The sequence below is a fragment of the Erpetoichthys calabaricus genome, chromosome 12, assembly GCF_900747795.2.
Source record: "Erpetoichthys calabaricus chromosome 12, fErpCal1.3, whole genome shotgun sequence".
In the NCBI taxonomy this organism is placed as follows: domain Eukaryota; kingdom Metazoa; phylum Chordata; class Cladistia; order Polypteriformes; family Polypteridae; genus Erpetoichthys; species Erpetoichthys calabaricus.
This window is the reverse complement of record NC_041405.2, coordinates 126,711,448-126,737,974: the sequence shown is the minus strand read 5'-3', so window position 1 is coordinate 126,737,974 and position 26,527 is coordinate 126,711,448. Positions and strand designations below refer to the sequence as shown.

The following is a 26,527-nucleotide window of genomic DNA, read 5'->3' as shown; positions in this document are numbered from 1 at the left end:
CGCACTTGCGGCTTAAAGGGGGGCTTGGCAGTGTGGCTGGAGCTTCGTGATACAGGCGGTCCTCGCTTAAGTGCACAGTCGTCTGCATCTGTAATTGTTGCTGGGAGCTGCTAATCGCCACACCTGATCCACATCCCCGTAATATATAATAGAAGAGCGAGGTGGATGGAAAGGGGGAAAAGAAAGAGGGAACGGCAACGGAGGTTAATGGGGAAGACCTGCGTGAAACAATTGAGAAGATAGAAGAGATGACAAAGGACAGCACAATTAGTTCTGAAAATGAAATCATTAAAGTGTGGAATTCTCTGCCAAATAATTTTAAGTCATTTTAAGTCAATGAAAGCACTTGGGATTGCTTTCCTTACTTTGTTTGGATCATCTTATGCTTGTGAGCAGCTGTCTTCAGCTTTGAATTTAATCAAATCGGACACCAGAAACAGACTAACAGATGACCCTGAGTGCTGCATGTGTTGCTCTCAAACTTACAAAGTATGAGCCAAGGTTAAACAAATTATCAGCATGAATACAACAGCAAAAATCACATGAATTGTTCAAAAGCACACCAAATACAAACTTTTACCTTTCCATAAAAAGTTGTTTGTATCATTGAAAGCTCTGTTATTGTGTTTTTCTTTTAAGACAAAAGATGTTAATGTATGAGCTTTTTTTTTCTAAACTAAAACCTCAGTATTCAAGTTAAATTGCCGTGTTGGCACTTTGCGATAAATAAGTGGGTTTGGGTTGCAGTTTGGGCACTTGGTCTCTGAAAGGTTCGCCATCACTGGTCTAGTTAGTCTTTTCTTAGTTACTAGAGTCTATCAAAGATATTATCAACTAGACAGATATTCACAGAACAAGAGGGTCTTCAGATGCTTCTTAAGCATGTTCTGTGGAGGTGGACAGCTTGCTCCACAAGAAAAGAGTCTACAGAAGATTGAGATCTGATGCCGCAGTGAAGTGGCACCACCAGGCGTTGTTCATTAGCAGGCCTGAGTGGGCGAGAAGGAGCATAGGCCTTCATGAGTGTCTCCATATATTCAGGTACCAAACCATTGACTACTCTGTAGGCAAACATCAAGGACTTGAACTTTGATTGATATATTTTATTAATCCCTGACAGGAAATTGTATTTTCCCATGATCTTTAATACTAGGGTGCTGTACCGTGTTAGCCACTATGAATGTAGTGAGAAGTCAAGCAAAATGACACCTTTTACTGGCTAACTAAAAAGATTACAATATGCAAGCTTTTGAGGCAACTCAGGCCCCTTCTTCAGACAAGATCTTTGGAAGTCAGAGCGCAGAGTCAGCCATTGTACAGCACCCCTGGAGCAACTGTCAGGTTAAGGGCCTTGCTCAAGGGCCCGGCGGAGGAAGGTCCCTTCTGGCAGTACCGGAATTTGAACCAGTAATCTTTCATTTACCAGCACAGATCCTTAACCTTGGAAGCCCCCCTTCTGCCTTTTACATTTAATGGTTTTAACAGAGCAGAAGGTCAACCATCTAGCCCCTTCTGTACCATTTGTTTCCCAGCCTTGGTCTATCTCCCAGTTGTCAACATCAGCTTTTATGAATGGCTGTGTGTCAGGAATCCCCTTTCATCTGTATTTTTCTGCGACCATTCATTAAGATTTGTCACCACAGTTGTGATTTAGAAGAGTGGTTCTCAGAGACTATGAACTGCTCTTTCCCTGCTTGCTGTTGGACTCCCAAACATGCCTTCATCAATTGTGTTTTGGACTATGACTGGCTCTCCATACCATAAGACGCTACGTTAATTCTGCCTTTGTAGTGTTTTTTAACCATTCATTTTTGGAGGATTGTCCATATTTTACTGTTCATCACCTCATCCACCATTTGCTCATTTCCTTTCCATTTGTAAACAGCTCAGGACAATAATGACCAGGACTATCAGATGGCACTGTTACATTTATCAACAAGCTGTGAAATGTACATTTACCTTAAGATTTCCTGAATTCCCAAGTGTGTTTATGTTGAATCGTTTCTCTGGAGGTTGTTGGGAATGACCATTACTGTCCTTGTATGGGGTGTCTGTGCTGATGTTTTATCCAAATGAGCCTCGCCAAATCACATTCCTGCTCTAATAATACCAATAAGCTATTTAGTTTACGTCACTTTATATTTCCTCCATGTTCAAGACATGCCACATTTTACTTTGCGGATTTCTTTAGGGAGTTTTATCAGCAGTATTACCCTGCTCTTGTTTTTTCTATGAAACGTGCTATAAAAAGAACCTTCAATTAATTTTTATGTTCCTTACTGCTATAGTTTTCAGGATGTATGGCTTGGTTGGCATAAAGTATCAATAGCTGTTTCCTATTAAAATATGTCATTGATATATGGCTACATTCGTAAAGCAGGTTCTCTGGGATATTCTTTAGCTTGCTGACTGAACCACAAGATCCATGGGAACTCGCAGCATCAGAGCCATTCATGTTTTAATCTTAAACCAACAAAGAATTCTTATCATAAGCTAATAGCGTTTCTCCAATTTCAAATAACATGGGCTGCCATCAAAAGCCTCAGCACATCCTGCAAATAAGATGGAACCCGGTAACTTCTCACTTCTCTTAGCTGAAATTCTGTCATTAACTCTGCAACTTTGTTTAGGTTCATTGCTTAAACCACAAAGCTAAACAAACATTCATTTTCTCACCAGTCCATCAGAGTCAGAGTACCATCTTTACCCATTTGTTTCCCTTAGGGGTGTCTAGTTTTAAGATATTACTTAAGCATTGTTATAGTTTTGTATATGCACTTATTGTGGTTTCTGGCAAAGACAGATAATTGAAAAATATTTGCAATCTTTTGCCCTACGTGTACCTTTGGCACCTTCCCTGTGTTTGCGTATGTGAAAGTCTCTTCTCATCTCGAGCATGCACATTCCCATAAAGCCTGCTTCTCAGACTCCTGTCATTATTTTCGAGGTGCCTTTCTCACTTACTGTCTGGTGTCCAAAGCCTTAACAGTAGGGGATTTCAGTCACTCCTTAAACACATTGAAGGAGTTGTAAGTTTGGATGATGGTGGGCACTTCATTCCAATAACTAGGAGCTACACATGAAAGTGTCTGGATTAAGACTTGGTACCATGTAAAGGTGGCATCACCTTAGGCTGTTCACTAGCAGACCTGAGTGGGCGAGAAGGAGTATAGCACCTCACCAGCGTCTTCATATACACAGGGGCCGATCCATTGAATACTCTGTAGGCAAGCATCAAGGATCTGGACTTAATATGGGAGCCAATGTAGTGACCTGATGAGTGAAGTGACATGCACCTCTCTTACCTAGTTGAGTACAGGAAAGGCTGCAGCACTTTGGTGCGTTTGCAGTGCCTTGATAGCACATACAGTATGTGTACTCCTGCCAGTAGTGAGCTGCAGTAGTCCAGATGTGTCTAGGCCAAAGCCTGGAACCAGAGGTTGTGCTGCATATTCCATCAGATAAGGTCTGATCTTGCAGATGTAATACAGCATAAGTCTGCATGAATCAGTAGAAATGAGAGAAAGATATCTGCTCATCAATCACCACCCCAAGGTTGTGTGCTGACTTGGTAGATGTTACACTGACACTACACAGATGGGGAGTTGAACAGACTGGCTGACTGGAATGACAAGAAGCTCTGTCTTTGCCAGATTGAGCTGCAGATGGTGGTCCTTCATCCAGGTTGAGATATGAGTAAGATAATTACAGATGCGTATCGTCAGCATAGCACTGATACGAGAACCCATGACATTCAATGACGTTGGGTTCAAGATCATGACATTGACAGAGATGACCTAAAAACAAAATGACTGCTCAGTAGTAATTGAGCCACAACATGAACCTAAAAGTGCTCAGAAGGTGCAAGGCAACAACACAAACCAGGACCATTGTGAAAGACGCATGAGGAAGGAAAAACAACCCCAGAAACCTTCTTGTGAACCACCCAGTCTTACGTAAGTGACGACAAGTGAAACAGTCATACTAAAAGTATGCCTAAAGTTTGAAGAATTGAAAAGAGCAATATTATATAATACACATGACGCAAGAATTAACATCTCCACTGTGAGTGACTAAAAAAAGACAAAAACTAAACAATTTCATTGCCTTCCTCTCTTTTTCAAGACCCAATATTTGATTAAATTTGTTATCTCTCTTCCCTTCAGACATGCAGCACAAGGGTCCAAAAATGATAGCACACAGAAATATTCATTTGATTCACAAAGAAATGACTGTACTTGCTTGTCTAAAATTGCACATCTCAAATTACTCATTTATTGTAGTTGGAAAAAATATGAAGTGCAAGTAACATCTCCAGCAATTTGTAATACCTTAAAGTCACAAAAGATTTTCTGTAAAATCTCACATTGGCATAGTCAGCAAGAGAACTGCCAAGTCCTCGAAAGTCAAGCTAAGAAATCTGGAGGCGTAAAAAGCACAACATTTATGCTTTTCTTAATTTATTGTGTAAACATTGTTGAAGAAAGAAAGAAAGAAAGAAAGAAAGAAAGAAAGAAAGAAAGAAAGAAAGAAAGAATTGTATTATTTTATACACTTCAGGTTATACATGTAACCATCACTGAAAGAGCAATGAAGGATGTTGGTCAATCACTCAGTTTAGCATATCTTGGCTAAAAAATATGAAATGTAAATATTTGCTATAAATCTGGAAGGTGATTCAGCAACACTACAAAACATACTGAAATAAATAAAGTAAAGCAAACATTTCCCCAAGTTTCTTTTACTATATATTCTTCTTATGAAGAATAAGAACCCTTTGAAATTTTCCTTTATTAGACAGGGTCAACAGCAGGACAGAAGTCACCAAACTTGGCTCATGACACCCAGACCCCAGTTCATTTTCCAGGCAGGACACCTCTTGTGAGAAGGATGAACATTCTCTCCATCTTTGTACTCTTCATTTCACTTCACTTCAGCATTTTTTGGTTTCCTCTCTTAGTCTAAGGACACCTACAGTAGTTTGGTTGATTTCCGTGACAGTGTGAGTAGGTCAGCGTGCTCAGTAGTAGACCGACAGCTCGTGTACATTTCACTCCTGATCTGCACATTTTGGGTCCTTATGCTCTCCTTAGACCCTTGTATCAAAAATGCTTAAGAAAGTAGACTGACTTTCAACATGGAAAATGAATTGCTGCTTTTATAAGATTATTAGGTCATTACTGACACGTGTATGGGAGTGTAAATGATAAAACAAAATGATGCCATGGTAAATTCCAAACAAAATCCAAACGTTTTCAAAAATAAAATTATACTGGAAACATCTTTTTGCTCTGAATCAAACTTTATGCCGGTGCTCCGGATGACGTCACACATCACTCAACCACAGGGGCTGTTGGGATGGATCACTGCAGCAATGACTGACTCTAAATGAACAAAAGGTGGCGTCCAATTAACAAACAAAATAGCTTCACAATAAAACATTTTAAAACTTCAAATGTTTGAAACGTTGTGAATTTCACAAAATTAATGTGCAATTTATATTCTGGCTTCAAAACCCCAGAATCCATTTAAAACATACACAACGACCTGAGAGAGAGAGAGGTTAGGAGCAGAGCGCATTGCATCACCCACCACATGGCAAATAAACTCAGGATCCCAGAAATAAGTTAACGGGTGACACCTCAGCACCACACCAGTTCAGGAGGCAGGACAAATAAAAGAAAATAACATCATTAATCATTAATAACAGCAAAATCTGGTTAAACTGTGTGTGGGTTACTGATCCTTTAGGGTTTACTCTGTTTTTTTTCTATGAAAAATTTCTGGCTTAGCAATTTGGCTTTAATTTAAGATTTCTAGACTGTTTGATACATGAAACCCTGCTCTGTGTTTAACTAAGACCACCACCCTGTCCTCTCCCATTAAAAAATATTTTTCTGTATCCTTGCGAGTCAGAATGAAAATGAAGATCACCCAACAGCAAACAGAAGACACTGTTGCCAAGTCAGTCACTTGATAGATGGAGTTCTTCTTTAGCTCAACAAAGGTTTAATTTCCCTTTGTGGAAATCTATCTATCTATCTATCTATCTATCTATCTATCTATCTATCTATCTATCTATCTATCTATCTATCTATCTATCTATCTATCTATCTATCTATCTATCTATCTATCTATCTATCCATCCTTTATGGAGCCTTTCATCCTATCTGTCTATCTATCTATTTATCTAAAACAGCCATTCTCTGTACCCTGAATGCCGTGGCTCCAGTTTGCTCCAAGGATGAACGCCCTCTGAATGAATTTCTCAGCCAGGCCAGTTCGCCCAAATAGCCGTATTCCTTTCATGTCATAATATGCCGTGGTTATGTGCTTTTAACACTTAAAACATTCAAAAAATTCACAAGCCTCCTTTAACAAACCTCATTCTGTAATGTTTGTCTGAGGGCAGCCCTAAGAGAGTGAGAAGACAGATCACAACATGCTTACAGCTTTCTGCTTAATGCTCTCACAACAGGAAATGATTTTGAACCTTCACGTTTTTGGCATCTCCTGTTCTTCCCCCGTTTCACAATGCACCATTTTTACAAAGACCACTCAGGTTTTTCTTGGTGTAATCCGATTATTTCATCCTGACTGCAGTCTTGTCTTCATTCCAGTGGACCCCCCCGCCATCCTCTGCTTGTCAGATGCTGAAGTCTGTCATCAGAATTACTGAAATGCTCCCTTAAACATTTTGTAAAAGTTTTTTAATGTTTAAAATGCTGACAGTCACTGAATATCTCAACTGTCTTCGAAATGGTCAGGTATCTTGCAATACAAACACTTGGCTATTACTGTAACTTACATAGCTGTCAACATCAACATCCCAGAATATCCGTCTAGGCTGCTCGCCCTCTGTAAGCCTGAGGGACAGCTAAGATCTTCTGACACGGCCCTTCTCGCTGTTTCAAAGCCATACCTGTCAACCTTTCAGAGAGCTCACCCAATTTTATGGGATTTTATGACTGATTCATCATTGAGCTACAGTGACAGTGGAAATAAAAACTGAAAGATGAAACACACTTGATGACTGAGATGTGTAAAAGTCTGTGGAGTTCATGGGGAGGAACCTGCATAGCTGCTTTCATTTGGAAGAAGTCTTTCTATGACGTTTTTGTGATGAGATCTGTTTATGAGCCTCCATGAGATATAACATTTAAATGGTGGCTGGAGTTCCGCCTCACCTTGTCCATCTCATCATTAAGTTTCTGAAATGTCCTACATTACTGCATTATGGCTTCTCTTGATCGTCTCTTTTCATATACAGTCGTAGTGTACACTGTTAGCCAAAGTTTTAAGACTCCTTCCTTTTCTGCAGACTTCACTGTGTTGTCGATTTTAATTTTAAAAGGATCAATGTACACTCAATTACCCATAATGACAAAGTGAAAACGTTTTCAGAAAGGTTTGCACATGTAATAAAAATCCAAACCTGAAATCTCTCATTAATATAAGTATTCAGACCCTTAACTTTGTAGAACTTAACTTTGAACTTTTTTTAAATTAACTTTTGTACTTTGTAGAAGCCCCTTTGGTAGCAATTACAGCTTCAGGGTTTCCTGGGTAATTCTCTACAAGCTTTGTACACAAATGGCTTTGGACAGTATTGCATATTCACCTTAAATTTTGGTAGTTTGTCTGGTTGGTTAAATTCCTTTTTGTGGACCACTTCTTCTACCACTCTATCCACTGAGTTGGAATGACATTTTTCTTTTCAGTCTCTCAAGAAGGAATTACTGTACATTGTTCACCCTCTGGGTGGCTGGAGAATACAATGCTGCCACCTGGTGGTAGTAATTAAGGAAAATAAGATAATGAAATCATATATTTCTATACAGTTCACATTAATGTAATGTAACTCAGTGGCTGAATTCTGTTCTTCATAATCTGCTGTTTGTGCTGAATCTGTTTTTATGGTTTGTCTGGTTGAACTCAAAGTCGACTCAGCCCAGAGTAATCTGTTTGTATACACAAGTGACCTCTCCCGCAGTATGCTGCCATATGACAGATAGTCAGGATGAAAGGCACTATAAATGATAGATAGATAGACAGAAAGGAACTATAAAAGATAGACAGACAGATGAAAGGCACTATGAAAGACAGATAGACAGACAGACAGATGAAAGGCACTATATAATAGATAGATAGATAGATAGATAGATAGATAGATAGATAGATAGATAGATAGATAGATGGCACTATATAATATATAGTCAGATGAAAGGCACTATATAATAGATAGATAGAACAAACACTATATAATAGATAGATAGATAGATAGATAGATAGATAGATAGATAGATAGATAGATAGATAGATAGATAGATGGCACTATATAATATATAGTCAGATGAAAGGCACTATATAATAGATAGATAGAACAAACACTATATAATAGATAGATAGATAGATAGATAGATAGATAGATAGATAGATAGATAGATAGATAGATAGATAGAACTATATAATATATAGTCAGATGAAAGGCACTATATAATAGATAGATAGAACAAACACTATATAATAGATAGATAGATAGATAGATAGATAGATAGATAGATAGATAGATAGATAGATAGATGGCACTATATAATATATAGTCAGATGAAAGACACTATATAATAGATAGATAGAACAAACACTATATAATAGATAGATAGATAGATAGATAGATAGATAGATAGATAGATAGATAGATAGATAGATAGATAGATAGATAGATAGATAGATAGATAGATAGATAGATAGATGAAAGGCACTATGTAATAGATAGATAGACAGATGAAAGACACTATATAATAGATAGATAGATAGATAGATAGATAGATAGATAGATAGATAGATAGATAGATAGATGGCACTATATAATATATAGTCAGATGAAAGGCACTATATAATAGATAGAACAAACACTATATAATAGATAGATAGATAGATAGATAGATAGATAGATAGATAGATAGATAGATAGATAGATAGATAGATAGATAGATAATATATAGTCAGATGAAAGGCACTATATAATAGATAGATAGTCAGATGAAAGACACTATATAATAGATAGATAGATAGATAGATAGATAGATAGATAGATAGATAGATAGATAGATAGATAGATAGATAGATAGATAGATAGATACTATAAAAGACAGACAGACAGATAGACAGAAATTACAAGAGCCAGTTGGCTTTAAAATGTTCACTTCAAACCATTAAAGCATTTCAGGGATTTCCGTATTTCTCACCCAGTTTGCTTGTCTCTCTTTCCCTCTGTTTTTCCAGTTCGTGGCTCAGCCCAACTGTCAACAACTCCTGGCAACACTGTGGTATGATGGATTCCCAGGCTGGCGCCGGCGGCATTGGGCAGTGAAGCTGCTGACATGCTTTATTCTTGGCCTTCTCTTCCCCGTCTTCTCTGTAATCTATTTAATTGCACCCAAGAGCAGCTTAGGACAGTTCATTAAAAAGCCATTCATCAAGTTTATCTGCCACACCGCCTCCTATCTGACTTTTCTGTTCCTGCTGTTGCTAGCATCCCAGCACATTGTTCGTACTGACCTGCATATGCAAGGACCCCCGCCTACCATTGTGGAGTGGATGATTTTACCTTGGGTGTTAGGTGAGTCCATAATACATACTGCATGTTCTTTATGCCTGGCCCATTGCTAATCCAGTTTACCAAAGAGGTAAGAAAACAAGAGACTGAACAGATGGAATTCCCAATAATACCAGTATGTTTGTCCATTACAACATATGTTTATGCCAATGTGGTTATGTCCCTGTACATTAAATTTAATCAAACACTTACATTTCAGGAGCCATATGTCTTTTAGTAATTGGTGTATTTAACAGATCTACGATATCAGTGATGGAATTTGTGGAATAATCTCCCAGGTTGGATGTACAGGTCATTTACCACTAGATGTGTGGTGGAGCCAATTGGCCTTGAGATCTCTGTACCTACCAACTCAGAACAGTCACAGCTACCAGCTCTTCAAATCCAGGGTGCCAAGTGAAGAAACAACAACTAAAGTTGCTGCAAGCGTTAGAAGGAAAGTGTGCAGGAGAATTTAGGAAGTCAGTGAAGCTCCAACAAGTAGAATTGATCTTTCAAGGATACAACACACACAAGCCAAGAAACCAATCCTTCAGCTTAGCCAGCTTTCTGAGTCTCATCCTGAGACAACTGGGAAACATGGTGTTAGTGAACGTGGGTTGAAGACCCCACCAATATGACCTCAGCCTTGAGTAAAATTAAACAAAAAAAAATAAAAATAAAAAAAACACAACAGGAAGACGCATACTCAAAAAACAGGCGTGAATGGACAACTGAATTGTCTGCATATGTCAGAAAGGACAAGGCACTTCAGAAGCCACTCTTTTCATTAAGAATTCACTTTTACAAAGCTGCTGTGCTATGGGTGGTTATAAATTACATGATAAATCATTAAGACATACAGTGCACCTTCTGAGCAAATTATTAAGACCACTATAAAAATACTAGGTAGGGCCTCTCTTTGGCTCTCAAAATAACCTCAATTCTTCACAAATTGATGTTGGAAAATTTCCTTTGAGATTCTGGTCCATGTTGACATGATTACATCACTCATTTTCTACAGATTTGTCAGCTGGACATTCATGCTGCAAATCTCCCACTCTACCAATCCTAGAGGTGTTTCATTGGATTTAGATCTGGTGACCGGGCAGACCACTGAAGAACACTGAACTCATTGTCACTATACAACTGTGATGAGCAAAGAAGCATCTCCAAATGCACAACACGTTGAACCTTGAGGCAGATGGGCTACAACAGCAGAAGACACTGCTGAGTCCCACTCCTGTCAGCCAAAAACAGAAAGTTGAGGCTACAGTGGGCACAGGCTCAGCAAAATTGGACAGTTAATAACTGAAAAAATGTATTGAATCTCAATTTCTACTGATGCATGTTGGTTCATGAAACCTGTCTGAGATGACTTTTGCATTGGGACATGGTGCATTACTATGATGGAAGTAGAAATTAGAAGATGGGTAAATTGTGTCCATGAAGAGATGCACATGGTCATCAACAACACTCAAACAGGACCTGGTATTCAAATGATGATTGATTTGTAATAATGGGCCAAAAGAAACCACTACCTACTCCATTACACTACCACCACAAGCCTGGACTGTTGGCACAAGGCAGGTTGGTACATGAATTCATCCTGTTGGTACCAAATTCTGACCCTACCATGTGTGCCTGAGATTCATCAGACCAGGCTAAATTATTCCAGTCCTCATCTGTCCAGTTGTGGTGAGCCTGTGCCCACTGCAGCTTCAGCTTTCTGTTCTTGACTGAGAGGAGAAGAACATGATGTGCTCTTCTGCCGTTGTAGCCCGTCCACCTCAAGGTTCAATATGTTGTACATTCTGAGATGCTTTTCTGCTCACCACACTTGTACAGAGTGGTTGTCCGAGTTACTGTGGCCTGAAACAGTCTGGCCATTCTCCTCTGACCTCTCTCATCACCAACGCGTTTCTGTCTGATAGTTTTGTTTTTCACACCATCTTGAGTAAAATCTGGAGACTGTGCACGAAAATCCCAGGAGTTCAGCAGTTACAGAAAACCTCAGACTAGCCCGCCTGGCACCAACAATCATGCCGTGGTCAAAATCACAATTTGTTTTCCCATTCTGATGTTAGATGTGAACATTAACTAAATCTCGACCTCTATCTGTAGGATTGTATGCATTGCACTGCTGCCACATGATTGGCTTATTTGCCAATTGCATGGATAAGCAGGTGTATTGGAGTCCCTAACATTTGTACAGTAAGTGTACAGCATTACATCTTTTTCAGATCAGATAACCACCATCACCACCACCGCTACTGCTTTACTATTCTTGCTTTTTTTGAATGCAGATATTCTGTTTGACCGAGATATGCATGGGGGAGGGATGATCACAGGGAGACAGTAATACTGTGTGCGCAGAATGAGATACTTGTATCAGCAGCACAGCCAAATGAGATGCGAAAACAGAACTGCTTCTCATTTGTAAACTTTATCGCACCAAAGTGTATCATTTGCTGTTTTTAAATCATAGTAATAGTAATGCATTTTTAAAATGTGTATTATTTTCAGTTTGTTTTTCATACTCCAAAGTTGAATGGCTCCAAGACTCTTAACAAGTAAATGAGACATAATTATTAGACAGAGTGAGACATATGGCTTGACACTTAATACAAACTCCTAAGGTTCATTTACATTTTACGTCTATGGCTAATGAATGGCACTTTTTTTTGCAATTCTGAGTTCTCATTAAAGTGTTATCCAGCTGGCTTCCCATATAAATTGGCACTTAGGATAAATGAGTGCTCTAAGTGGAGGAATTAGTCTTTTTTGTAAATTCTAGTCATGCTGCTCTACTCGCAAGCAAATGAAAACACTGCATTTGTACAAAAATACATAACTGTCAGTTAGTGGCAATGAAAGCATATCTTAGCACAAAGGACACAAACACCACTGAATGTTTGCTAGTAGTGAATAAGCTTGGGCCTCGCCAACTAACAAAATGCCTGCCAGTTAATTCTGGGGCGGCCCAAGCAATCGATGGGGGCTCAATCGCCTGAACTCATCAAGGTCTGTCTGATCGCTTCTTCTATCAAATTAATGTGTTTTATTACCCCGAGCGCTCGTATAAATGCACATGTTCCATCTGAAATGTGCTTTTGTGGCACACTGCACATGCATCACTTTTAATAATCCTTTTAACATCACTCTTCTAGTTTTATGATTTACATGGACAAAAAATGAATTATTAAAATCTGAGAAATGTGTTCTTTTAATATATTTCACTTTGCCTATCTGCCAGTAGGAAACATTTCTGAGGAGCAGAATAAGCTAGAAATGACACATTATCAGAAATGATTTTAGAGCAGACTCTTCACCTATATCCTTGGTTCTTAACTTTTATTCCTCCAAGGTCCCAGAATATACCACGAGAATACTTTAAGGATAAAGCATAACCAGTAATTACCTAACTTTGCCACTGCAGATGTTTTTGATAACAACAAAAGGTGCTCACTGCACATTTGGTTAAGTATTACTTTTTAAATTAAGCATACAATAATGATGTATGTGACATATTTTGAGAATTAATCAAGCAGACCACTTTAAAATGTTCCCCAGACCTTAACTTTGACACCCTAACCCCACCTACCCATCTGCCCACCTCTATCTTGAAGCTCTGGTGGAATCCTAAAGATACATCGGAGACAGAAAATGAAACTCAAAGCTACATGGTGTGTGGAGTGTGAGGACTCTTATCTGTAGGACAGTTCATTTCAGTGTGTCTTCATGTGGAACACAGGCTGCATGTGACATTTATTAAAAACACCCTACAGCTACATGGGGATGGGAACAAGAAGCATACATGGAACTGGCGTTACTGTGAGTAGGCGATTGCTTGTATTACACAGCTGCGGACAAAAACAAGTATAAACGCAGGATTGTAAGCAAGGCTTGTTTTCTACCTCAACAAAAAACCCTTCATGTTTTGCAAATTGTGAAAATGCCAGCAAATCAAGATTTTGTATCACTTTAGTGAGAATGCATGCAAATCAACTCAGAAACGTTAACAACTAGCAGAAACTGCTACTTAAAGAAGATTGACAAACCCATTAAGTCGAAAGTGGGAGTTGTACACTAACTGACAGATAAACAAATATTAGTTTCACAGACAAAGTAACCTCATAATCACTAGACTCTTGCACATTTTACTGCCCTGGAAATATTTCTTAGCAAAGAAGTCTTTCTTATATATACTGTACTAAACAAACTGCAGACACATTTCTAATGTAAAGCTTGCTTTTAAGTTAAGATGGCTGCCATAATGTTCCTGCCATGAATTTCTCAAACTGAAGGTCAAAACAACCAAACAAATACTGTATACCCATTTACATATTTGGTGGATGCCTTTACCCAAAGCAACATTTATGATGCATTTCTTTTGTTTTTCCAATGTGATCACAGGCAAATCAAGTGACTTGCTCAGGTGACACAGGTGTCAGTAGTGAGATTTGAATCCACAACTTCAGGGCTTGAAGTCCAAAGCCTTAACTACTACACCAAACTGCCTGTCCAACAAAATACTTCCATTTATTCAATTACTTAATGTGAATACAATGCCATAGCAAAGTGACTGTGGCAGCAGGGCTGTTACATAGCACACATAGCATACAGGTAGCTGCAGCTTTGATGACCAAACAAGTTCAGGGCATGGCAGACAACCAAGAAGTTGTGAAAAGGACCAGGAGATGGAAAAGTGCTGAAACAAAGTTTACAGGCAGTTGAAGGTCAAGTACTGGGAAGTCAAACCAAAATCAAAGTCAAAAATAAATTGCTTAGTAATCAAAGAAAACCATTGAAACCACTAGCAGAGCAAGTACTGATCCAGAAACTAGAAGAATGGAAGATGGTTGACGCCGACTTTTACACTGTCATATTAATGGCATCAGGAGTTAGTGACCATCCATTGTCATGTGTCCATAAGGAAAACATGCCTAGACTCAAAATATTTTTAACATACTGAAAATGACTCCAGCTGAGAAGACCACTTACAAATATGAATTCATTCCTAGAAAGAGGAAAAGAATCACAGGAATATGTGGAATAATCACAGAGAAAAATGAAAAACTGTTCATATTCATGAGAGCTGAGAATTAATTAGATTCTACTGCTCTGGACAAGGAAAACAACAAAATACAAGGAACTGTTGGGAAATATAAAACATGACATAGAACGTAAAAATAACAGGGGTGAGGCAGTGGGAGGAATAAAAACAAATTAAAAGAAAAATGTGAACAGGAGCGATGTACAACAAAATTTCTCCAGGAAGAACGTATCATCTTAGCAATGGCTGTAGAAACCAAAAAAGACAGGCAACATCAGTGGTGCACAACAATCCATCAGTAAATCTATTATTACCTGAACAAGAACCAACAACATCATTACTTATTAACAGAGTTTTAAAAAGTAAAAAAGATGATTTGCAATTAAGCCTAACTTCATCCAGATCCTGACAGTACTTCACTGATGACAGTTTTGAATCCTTATACACAGAAATCAACATGGTGAACACAGAGCTTCAATTTTTACGGTTGTTCCCATCACATTTGTAATATTTAAGACCAGTATACATCATATTTGATATAAATTGATGTATACAGTGGTACTGTAAGACTGCATCATATGGTGCAACATCAATGGAAAATAAAAAAAACCCCTGAATTTCTGAAAATTAATTGAAAAAAAATGTCATCTGAGATGAGTCCTCAAATGATAAGGATAAACTTCAAAGCAGAGTCAGGTTTTGAAGCAACCCTCAGCGAAACAGACATGTCTAACACAAACAACAAGCAGTAATATTATGTGAATATAAAGGAATGCAATTTGTTGTATCTGACATAGTTTGTGATTTATTTCATGCTCTGCTTTTTCCTTCCAGGTTTTATATGGGCTGAAATTAAAGAAATGTGGGATGGAGGATTCACTGAATATGTACATGACTGGTGGAATTTAATGGATTTTGCCATGAACTCCTTGTACCTTGCTACAATTTCATTAAAAATCGTTGCATATGTCAAGGTAAACTAACTCAATGATTTTTTTTTGGTGTATTTCAGTCAGTTTTTTATTTTAGACAATTTGTCATTTTCACTTTTGCATTGAATAAATTTTACTTTTGAATTTCATATCATGAAGTAAAAAAATATGTATGTTTATTGTATATTTTGGAGCAGAAGAACACCTCTAAAAGATTAATGCCACTGCATCTAAGCAGTGGTAAGAGGTGCTTACATAGTCTTAAACTTAATAACATTACCTGAGTGCAACTATTTACTGTTACCTTCACACAAAACTTTGAAATATAACTGGAAGAATACAAAGAAGAATTAACAGCAGTAATAAAAGGAGCTAAGAGGAAATAATTAACAAATACAAAATGCCTAGCAAAAATAAAACTAAAAAAAGATATCTCAAGGAAAATAAAAATAAGTCAGCACCAAATTAACATCATTCTGGACAAAAATTTTTAAGTGCCTTTCAGACCGCCTTGGTGTCACAATGCCTCCTAGCCCACTAACAGCTGTGTTTGGTGTTCTTCCAGATGGGCTTAAAGTGGAGGACAAACAAACTGATTGCCTTCACTACGCTATTGGCACGCAGACTTATTTTGCTAAACTAGAAGAATCCTAACACTCCTCTTTTAAGTCAGTGGGTAACTGATGTTTTATATTATTTGAAATTGGAAAAAATCTAATTCTCACTTAGAGGATCTGTGCAGAACTTTTTCAAAACCTGGCAGGATCTAATCAATAATATTTTAGAATAAGCTGTTTAAGCACTGAGGAAGCAGATTCTCTTCCCATTTCTTTTTCTTCTCCATTTATCTTTATCCGCCTATTAAACTCATCAATTTATTTATTTTTACTAGCTTTAAGTTTTACTCTGTTGGCCATGCTCTCTTTCTCAGGGGTGGGGGTTGATTTGTTTTCAATCCTATTTTTTGTAAAAATTGATCTATTTGTATGGAATGATTACAATAAAATCAATAAAATTAAAATAAATAAATAAATAAATAAGTCAGCAGATATAAATCAAAATGTGTGACAAAATTCATAGACAAAAAACTCTCTAACTATACTAATTGAAGATTTGTTGAGCAGAAATTATTTTGTTTTTTTTTTTTATACAAAAGCTAGGATGCAGAGCAACTTTTGCCACCATCTTATATAAGTCTGATGTAATTACTTTACATGCAACGGTACATCGGCTCATGTGCATACAGCCGCAGAAGTAGAAATCAAAAATAAAATGGTATCATGGGAAAAACTAACAACAATAATAATAATAAAAACAAATGAATAACATTTAAATCTGTAAACTCATAACATTAGAAAATCCTCAAAATATAAAGTCAAAACAAGCAGAAATCATTGTGGGGACAAGTTTTTAATATTTTTATTTTATTAATTTTCATTGTAATCATTCCATACAAACAGATCAATTTATAACCCAACAAATTTGAAAACAAATCAAACCCCACCCCTGAGAAGGAGAGCTTAGCTAAAGGAAAATTTCTTTAAGCTTTTTAATAAGGCAACATTAGACAAAAGAAGGGGAGAAGTAAATATCTATATAAATAAGAGATGGAGAAGGGAGTTAAATGCAATAATAGTTAATTCTCTTATTCTAAAATAATATTGATTAAATCCTGCCAAGTTTTGAAAAAATTTTGTACAGATCCTCTAACTGAAAATTTGATTTTTTCCAATTTCAAATAATATAAAACATCAGTTTCCCACTGACTTATAAGAGGAGAATTAGGATTCTTCCAATTTAACAAAATAAGTCTGCGTGCCAAGAGTGTAGTGAATGCAATCACCGTTTGTTTGTCCTTCTCCAATTCAAGTCCATCTGGAAGGACACCAAACACAGCTGTTAGTGGGTTAGGAGGGATTGTAATACTAGCAGAAATCATTGTGGGGACAAGTTGATTAAACCGACTTATGGCAGTGGATGAATGAGTTCGGTCAGTAGGAGTGCCAGACACAAAGGCTTACCTGTTGAGAGGAGAAGGCCTGCATGGACAGAAAGACAGAGACACTGGAGTGTGCTGTTCTAGCACTAGAAAGACAGGCAACCGGTGTGATAATAATAGAACAAACCCAACAAAGACAGCCATCCATGACTGCTTGTGTGTTATCATTACTTTATGCTTTGTGTTGTCCTTTGTATGTGTGATTTTATTTTAATAAAAACATTCACATTTTCATATTTGAATCTTCATGATATTATTCTAGATGCAGAGACAGCTTCACGGTGCTCACCTATTGCAATATTAATTATGTTTGCTCCTTTTCTTAGATATTTGGAAATTCCAATCATTTTTCCTAGGCACAAACCTCTATTCATTATCTCAGTGGCAATGGGCTATGATTTGCATTTATTTTCTTTGTTGTGTTAAAATTGCAATTTTAACCTCTCTCTCTCTTTTTTCTTTTTTGATCACAGAATTCTTTTCTGTTATTATGTCTTCTGAATGCTTTCATTTTTTGGTAGTTAATAAATATTTTACGTTTTCCCGGAATGCCATTTTGAAATTCTTACAAGTTGCTGTTTTACATTTACAGTATGTTGGTAAGGTGTTCCTACAGAATGTTGGTTGGGGTCATGCTCTGTGTTCTGTCATAGGTCAAAGGGTATGAAGTTCAGTCCCTTAGACCTCTGGATTATCCGAGTTTGTGGATATGAACTTAAGAATAAGCAAATGTGTTTAAAAGTTTGGTATAGGGCTAGTGCTTTTGTTTTTTGGGAGCAAGTTAGGATTTTGGTTTTGGAGTTAGGCTTTTTGATCTTGTCAGGTTAAAATCTATTTTTCTAAATCTCATCTCTCATTAAACACCAGATCCCTAATCTTTCTGTCCTTGAGGCTTTGACATTTTAATCATAGGCACAACAGCACCTAAAGTGTCTCTGGATCAAATTCATGACTAAAGTTATAAAGTTTCCATGTACTTAAGACATAACAGGTTTTTCTCATGTTACCAGTGTCCCCTGAAGTGAAAGATGCAACTCCGCATTGCTTTCAAAGCATAATAAATCCTGACTACCCTTTTGTTTTTGTAAGTTTCGTGTTCCTCTTCAGTCCAGTTGCTAACCTCATAATGGAATTTGGAGCTATGATTTGGAGAAGTTAACTACAGCTAGCAGCATGTTCTGAAAATTATGGAACTCAAATTATTTATTATTATAATTATTAATAATAATAATAAATTTTATTTAATTGGCACCTGCCTTAGTTTTCAGGGTCACCTCACAAAGAATTAAACAACAGTTAAAATGATAAAAACAAATAGCAATAAGGATGCAGAAGTAGTAACAAACGTCAAAGATAGCTGGCTGTAACACTGGTAAAATCATAGTTGGTATGACAGTTTGAAAAGATATGTTTTGAGAGCAGCTTTAAATTGTGTTATTGAGTCCAGCTGACAGATGTGAGAGGGAAGTAAATTCCAGAGTTGAGGGGCACAATGAGTGAATGCTCAAGCTCCCACTGAACAGAGTTTGATGTGTGGTACAGAAAGTAAAACTGCAGATGAGGATCAGTTGGAGTGTATGCCTAAGAATTCAATGAGGATGGAAGGAAGAATACTGTGGAGAGCTCTAAATGTTAAGAGCAGGACTTTGAATTGTATTCGGTAATAGACAGAGAGCCAGTGATGTTAGGAGAGAATAGTTGTGACATGTTCAGTGGACTTAGAACAGGTAGTTATCCTAGCAGCAGAAATTTGTATAAGCTGTAAGCGATAGATAAATATTTTATGAATGCCAGATACAAAGACATTACAGTAATCTATATATGAAGTAACTAAGGTATTAAATAATAGTTCAGTACTATATTGCGTAAGAGCAGAATGGAGTCTAGAAATGTTTTGAAGATGGAAGAAGGCAGTCCAAAAAACATTATTTATACAGGATGAGAAAGAGAGGACTGTTAAGAATGGGAAGAGATGTTTGTGATAGTGTTGTTAATTAAAATGGAAGAACTGCTAACCTTAGTGAGTGCAGATTTAGAACCAATGAGGAGCACCTCAGTTATTATTGCTATTTAACTGAAGAAAACTGTGAGTCATCCATGACTTTACATCTTGGAGACATGCCATAAGAGTATTTAGAGGGAGCACAGAAGTGGATTTAGTGAACAGATAAAGCTGTGTGTCATCAGCATAACAGTGACATTTAATGCCATGGTGTCGAGAGTTATTGCCTATTGCGAAGATGTAGATGAAAAAAAGAAGCGGCCCCCAAACAGAGCTCTGTGGAACTCCTTGAATAACTACTGCATTATCTGACTTGAAGCCCATCGTTTAAACAAACTTCCTCCTGTCAGTGAGGCAGGAAAAACATCATTAATGGACAAGGCCACAGACGCCAAAACTAGTTAGATGTTTCAAAATTATTTAATGGGATGTGGTGTTAAATATGGAACTGAGGTCAAGAAGTACAAGAATTGATAAGAGCCCCATGTTAGCTGCCAAGAGATCATATGTACTTTTGACTAATTGATTTTAGTTTCTGTGCTGTCTTTAGGATGGAAGCCAGATTGAAACTGTTTGAAGAAGTTATTTTTTGAAAGGTGGAACTGAAGTTGGGAGGCAACTACAGTATCTTTTCAAGAATTTTTTGATATAAATGGATGATTTGAAATACTGTAAGCCAATAATTATTAAGGAGATCAGGGTCTAAGCCAGGTTTTTTTCAGAAATGAAGTAATTATGGCCATTTTTAGTGAGAGGGGACCTTGCCAGTAGTGAGGGAAGAGATAATTATAGTTAAGAGTTTACAGTTTGGACTTTAGTGCCTGTAGAATTTCTGAATGTAACATAATTTATGAGTGTAAGGGCTTGCACCAGGAATAGGAAGGGAGAGAGTAAAGGAGGAACTGAAAAGAATAAAAATGGAAAGGCCACAGGACCGGATGAAATAACAGCTAAAGTGTGGAAGAGTTTAGGAGAAGAGGGAGTGGATGTGTTGTGGGATCTAATGCAGAAGATCTAGGAACAGGAGAGAACACCAGAGGAGTGGAGGAACAATGTGATTGTACCCATTTATAAAGAGAAGGGTGATATTTAGGATTGTGGAAACTATAGCTCAGGGGTGGGCAATGTCGGTCCTGGTGAGCCGCAGTGTGTGCAGGTTTTTGTTCCAACCCAGTTCCTTAACGAGAACTCAATTATTGCTGATGAAGCACATATTGCTTAAGTGACATTTTAATGCTTCATTTTAGTTGTCTCGCTTGTTAAGGTTCTCCAACCTTAATTGCTTATTTCAATCTTAAACTGCTGCATTCAGTATTTTAATTGCTCCTTATTAGCAATAAGATGTAAAAGACAAAGCAGCCAGCAGTTCTCCAGCTAGCTTTTTTCCAATTACATCTGTGTGTGTTCATCATGCACGGTTTGATTTAATAAAACACTTAATAGAAAAATGTGACAGACTGAAAATGATCTGTTTTAGGCTTCATATCATTTGGATGATATCCTTGGAAAGGAAAAAAATCTACGATATAAGAGCCTTACATTGCACAGACTAACAAGCCATAAAATTAAATAAGGTCTGAGATTGGCAAGGATTGGTTTCTAATTAAGCAATTGGGTTGGAATGAAAACCAGTAGCCACTGCGGCTCACCAGGACCGACATTGCCTACCCCTGCTATAGCGGGATAAAGCTGATGTCACACTCAATGAAAATTTGGGAAAGGATTATAGAGAGAAGGTTTATGGAACTGACCACCACAGGGGAAGAGCAGTTTGCTTTGATGCCAGGGAGAGAAATAACTCAAGCAATTTTTGCATCGAGACATCTGATAGAGAAAAACAGAAAGGCTTGCATATGCAGTTTATTGATTTGAAGAAAGCTGATGATAGAGTGCCACGTCAAGAGGTCTGGAGGTGCAGGAGAGAGAAAAGAGAACCAGAGAAATATTGTTTGTGAGGATTGTCCAGGATATGTATGATGGAGTGAGGACTAAAAGCAGTGTTGGAGTAACAGAAAAGATCCCAGTTAGAGGAGGTCTGAACCAGGGATCTTCTTGAAGTCCTTACCTCTTTGATCAGATTATGGATTTGCTGAGTCAAGGGATAAAAGACCAATGCCCCTGGTGCAGTGCTGCTCATGACATTGTGTTGTATTGCACCAGGAAAGAGGAAGTGGTGAGGAAGCTGAAAGATTGGAGAAAGGCTTTGGAATCTTAATAGGAAGAAAACAGAATATATGAGGTCTAATTATGATCAGGGTTCAGACGATAGCCTGCAACTATTATAAACAGTGGATAAATTATAGGGGAAAAGAAAAAGAGGGAGACCAAAGTGAAGGTGGATGGATAAAGCAAAAAGAAGATTTGAAGGAAATGGGTCTGACTGGGGAAGAGGTACAGGACCAAGCTACATGTAGAAGGTTGATCAAGCACATTGACTGCACATAGAAGTGGGAAAAGATGAAGAGAAAGAAGAAGAAGTTATGAATGTAATATTTTATATCATTCAGTCTTTTGCATTATTCAATTCATAGGCCCAATAAGTAGGTATTTTTGATTGACCCTACTGTATATGAGCTCTTACACTAATACGCTAATCACCATCAAATTCCACACATTTGTGCTTCAGATTATTATTACTGGACAAGGCAAGAAAAATTTCCACAATATTATTGGTCAAATGAAACATTTGGTCTTCTGCTCCTTCTTAATTTTTAAGATCTTTTCAAATTTAAAGCAGAGCAGGGGTATGGAGAACTCAGCAGGTTATGTTAATCTAAAACATTGTGGATACAAAAGAGGAGTAATCAGCCTCATTTTCAATTGAGTTTGAAGGTAGGAGCCATTAGGATGCTGAACTCCTTCTCAAGGGCCATTAAGTAAGTCTGTCTGGCCTTGGCCATCAATGTATTTATGTGAGTATATACTGTATTTTAGGTATATGGCCACTGCACATTGAGTTTGTTTTTAAGAGCCATACAGCAGTGCATGCTAACTATAGGAGAACCTTTAGTCATCTGTGACAGAATTTACGGTTTACTTCCTTAGCTGTACATTCAAACAGACCCAGTAAAATACCGGTGAAAATGTAAAAATCTATGTTGAATGACATTTAGTTTGCCAGGATCAATGAAATGCAAGAGAAAAAGACATGATGAAATGTGTGACATTTAGTAAAACCCAAAGCTGGTATCGGTAGAAAGAGGCACTTTTCAGCTGAGGACTGCACTTTGTACTCAATGCTGGATCAAAAATTCCAAGTGCTGTTCTACCAGCTGAGCTGAAGAATTCAATCCTTTCTATAAACCTTCTAAATGCCAGGGCCGCTGAGAGGCATCTCCATACTTGTGATCCCTTTCAGCTCATCAGACTTTTTTGCACTCTATTTGAGATTCCTGATCACTAGCTCGCCTCCGTTATTTTCACAGTTGTTGCTTATCTACTGCTAGGCTGAAATGTGCTGCATTTGTAACAACTGTAACTTCAGAGCAAATATGTACAGTATCTGTGCATTTCAGTAATGCTAATTAAACTCTGTGATAGATGGTCCGTGGCTTCAGGTGGATGTTAAATAAATTATTGTAGCCCACGATGTGCAGGCTCCAATCGCGGGGTGGGTATGCGCAATCACGCTTCACTCCAGGGATGATGGAGGTGCCTGGCTGATTGAGTATGCATAAGCAAGTGTGAACGTCAGTCAGGTGCCTTATTAATGCCTGGAGGGAGCACCCTCTCACATCTATGCCGCATTAGGAGAGGCAGCATAAGAGAAGCCTGCACGAGTAAGATGGGGATCCAGAGAAAACAAGAACAGAGGGATCACAAACAGAGAGTTGTGAGAACAGCATTGGGTTTAGAGGCAGGATGAGCCAGCCAGCCAGCCAGTGTGGGAAAGGTGGCATGGACTTTGGCCCAGAGGAGCAGTGAAGGATCGGCACTCTAGGGGCAGTTCGTCCCCACTAATTATTTGTAGAGAAGAGGGTGCGATTGAGGTGGTGTCCTACCCTTAGGTCCAAGGTACAACAGGGGGGTATTAAGGATGATGGAAGCAGAACCGACCCTGAGCAGTCTGAATGGCACCACTTGAGGCAACTAAGTTAGGGGTCGGGTGGTGAGGACCGCAGCTGCTCAAGTCTCCACTGGCTGAGCAAGTAATGGGTGAGCCAGGGAGATGAAGAGGGAGTTGTGCTGCGCTCATCTAAGATCAGAAGAAACACTAAGGACCCAGTGACTGTGTTGGTTTTACTCCTGTTGTAATTCTGGATTTTAACTCATGGACCATCACTGCTTTAAAAGGATTATTTATTTATGAAGATGCACTGCACTGTTTTGGACACCTTGTTTTTGATTTTGTTTTAAATAAAAGCACTGAGCACTTGCATGCCTACTCCTTCCTGTATTCCTCATTTGCCTAGCTCATCCTTGGTTACATTATCGATGGTGGCAGGTCTGAGGCAACAGAGAGTGTGCAGCTAACCCGCACCATCACAAACTCTATGCTTTACTATTAATCTTTAACAATGCTAGCCACCAATGAACATGTAATCTGGTTTAAATTTTGGTTTTGGTTTACGAGATATATAGTGAACTCCTAACATTATGACAAGCTCAAAGTGATAGAGAATTTAGTGGAATTTAAGTGACTCAATCAACAATGTCACTGGCAGTGTAACCTATAGAACAAAACCATGTCCAAAATGTAATACTTGAAAACCAAAGTCAACAGTGAAGTTCAACATCCAGGAAATCAAGAACAACCACTTACAATGATGAGCTGCACATCAAATACATAAAAAAAAAACTTTTTAAAAAGCACACTTATATTAAGTTAACGGGCGGCACGGTGGCGCATTGGGTAGTGCTGCTGCCTCGCAGTTGGGAGACCTGGGGACCTGGGTTCGATTCCTGGGTCCTCCCTGCGTGGAGTTTGCATGTTCTCCCCGTGTCTGCGTGGGTTTCCTCCGGGCGCTCCGGTTTCCTCCCACAGTCCAGAGACATGCAGATTAGGTGGATTGGTGATTCTAAATTGGTCCTAGTGTGTGCTTGGTGTGTGGGTGTGTGTGTGTGTGTCCTGCGGTGGGTTGGCACCCTGCCCAGGATTGGTTCCTGCCTTGTGCCCTGTGTTGGCTGGGATTGGCTCCAGCAGACCCCCGTGACCCTGTGTTCGGATTCAGCGGGTTGGAAAATGGATGGATGGATATTAAGTTAAAAAGTGTACTAAAAAGTAAGTCTCTCATACATCATCTCTCCAAATAAAAGGTGGGCGCTTTTGCTAAGATTTTAAGAAGTGTTTTTTGAATGTTAATTGATGAAAAGTACCCACGCTTTTATTTTACTTTTTAGTCTTGGGTTTGTTTTAGTATAATTTTATAATCGATATTTTAGCACTTCCTTTAAAATTTCTATCCATTACTACTGCCATCTATTGGTGAAATCTTGAACTATTCTTCATATGAAAATTTCATTTCTTAATTAACATGGATTAATTGATCAATTAGTGAAACTGATTATTGATCAATGTATTGTCATCAGAAGTGAGTAAGTGTGCACAATTTCAAGTCATTTGGACAATAGGAAGTGGGTTAAATATCGATTACAAGATTTGTACCAGACAACAAACAGGTGAAGTTAAAATAAGAGTGGCAAAATAATGATAATAATAATAAAAAAACAGAGTCAAAGACAACTGAGAACCTAATGTGTGAGTGGCACAGGTCTATAAAACAGTTAAGGGTGGACTTCCCACTTGGGATCAAAATTTAAACTACAAGGAACATATAGTATGAGAGGGATAGAGTATGAAAAACGCAAATGTGATCAACATGATACAATAAAGAGTAAGCAGAAAACAAAACCGTACTAATTGAGTAATACATAAATAAAAACATCAAACACAAACACATTTAACAGCAGAATTTTAACAATATTAAAAAACAATGAAAAATAAATGTTTACTTGTTTAATAAACATTTTAATAAAGCAAAAAAATAAAATAAATTTGAATGAGAGCATCAGTAGGCTTTGCGACCAAGTTACCCAAACTATCCAGTAATTATTTATCACTCTGATTCTGATCTTTCTGATCATAAAATAGCTCATTACGGCAGCAATTGATGAGAAGAAATAATACTTAATTATAGTTATGATATTTGAGGGTTCATCTAGAGTGCTCTTTCTCTTGCACGATTTGGCTCAAAAACTAATCAGCACCTAATCACCTCATACCAGGCCTAAGTTTCGTGTTTGGTATTTTTCCATCCAGCCGTTTTACCTCTAGACCGTCTTCACGAAACTGTGACAGACAGACACTCACCTATCATCAAGATATCAATGTTTTCGATAACAGGGGACCCCTAAACATCAAGATGTGTCGAAAACTGGCGATTGAAATTTTTCTCGAATCTAAAGCTTTTGCTCCTCCCCCTACAGACAATAGGTTCAGGTGAGGGAGGGTGAAAAGCAAAAGGAAATCAAAACGCCATTTGCGATTTTCTTGCTTCTGATCAAAGATTCTGCTTTCTGGATTCTGTCTTTGGACTTGCTTGCCATGGATTGACTTTTTTAGGCAAATCCTTTTTCTCTCTTTTTGCACTGTTGAGCGTTTTCCAGAAGTTTTCTATTTTTGATAAATAAATCTTTGTAATTTATAAAGATTCATCGTTACTATGTTTGTTCTAAAGCTGGGAGTTGACAGGTATCCTCCCTCTTGTGGGGTTTTATGATAGATTTGTGCAAAATGAAGTTTTGAAGGAAATGAGTCTGAATGGGGAAGAGGACGTTTGTGTTGTTCTGGCAAATCACCATTTTTGGGGTCTGTTCAGGCTGAAGCCAGCAGGTAGTATTTGGGGTATGACTCAGCATAGGTGAGCATCTTCTGGACAGGTTAGTCATGATCCTGCCCTGCGTCTTAGGTTTTGTTTGGAGGCCTTACACCCATTTCACC

At 38.0% G+C, this 26,527-nt stretch overlaps 1 protein-coding gene across 2 annotated transcripts in view; it reads left to right on the top strand.

The window, feature by feature from the left end:
• Positions 1 to 26,527, top strand: part of trpc5a (transient receptor potential cation channel, subfamily C, member 5a) — a 255,155-nt gene that overhangs the window by 204,550 nt on the left and 24,078 nt on the right. For both annotated transcript variants that reach the window (XM_051935204.1, XM_028816118.2), the window contains exons 4-5: positions 9,286 to 9,622; positions 15,489 to 15,628. In XM_051935204.1, coding sequence (XP_051791164.1) covers positions 9,286 to 9,622; positions 15,489 to 15,628 — 477 coding nt within the window. The remainder of the gene's footprint in view (positions 1 to 9,285; positions 9,623 to 15,488; positions 15,629 to 26,527) is intronic.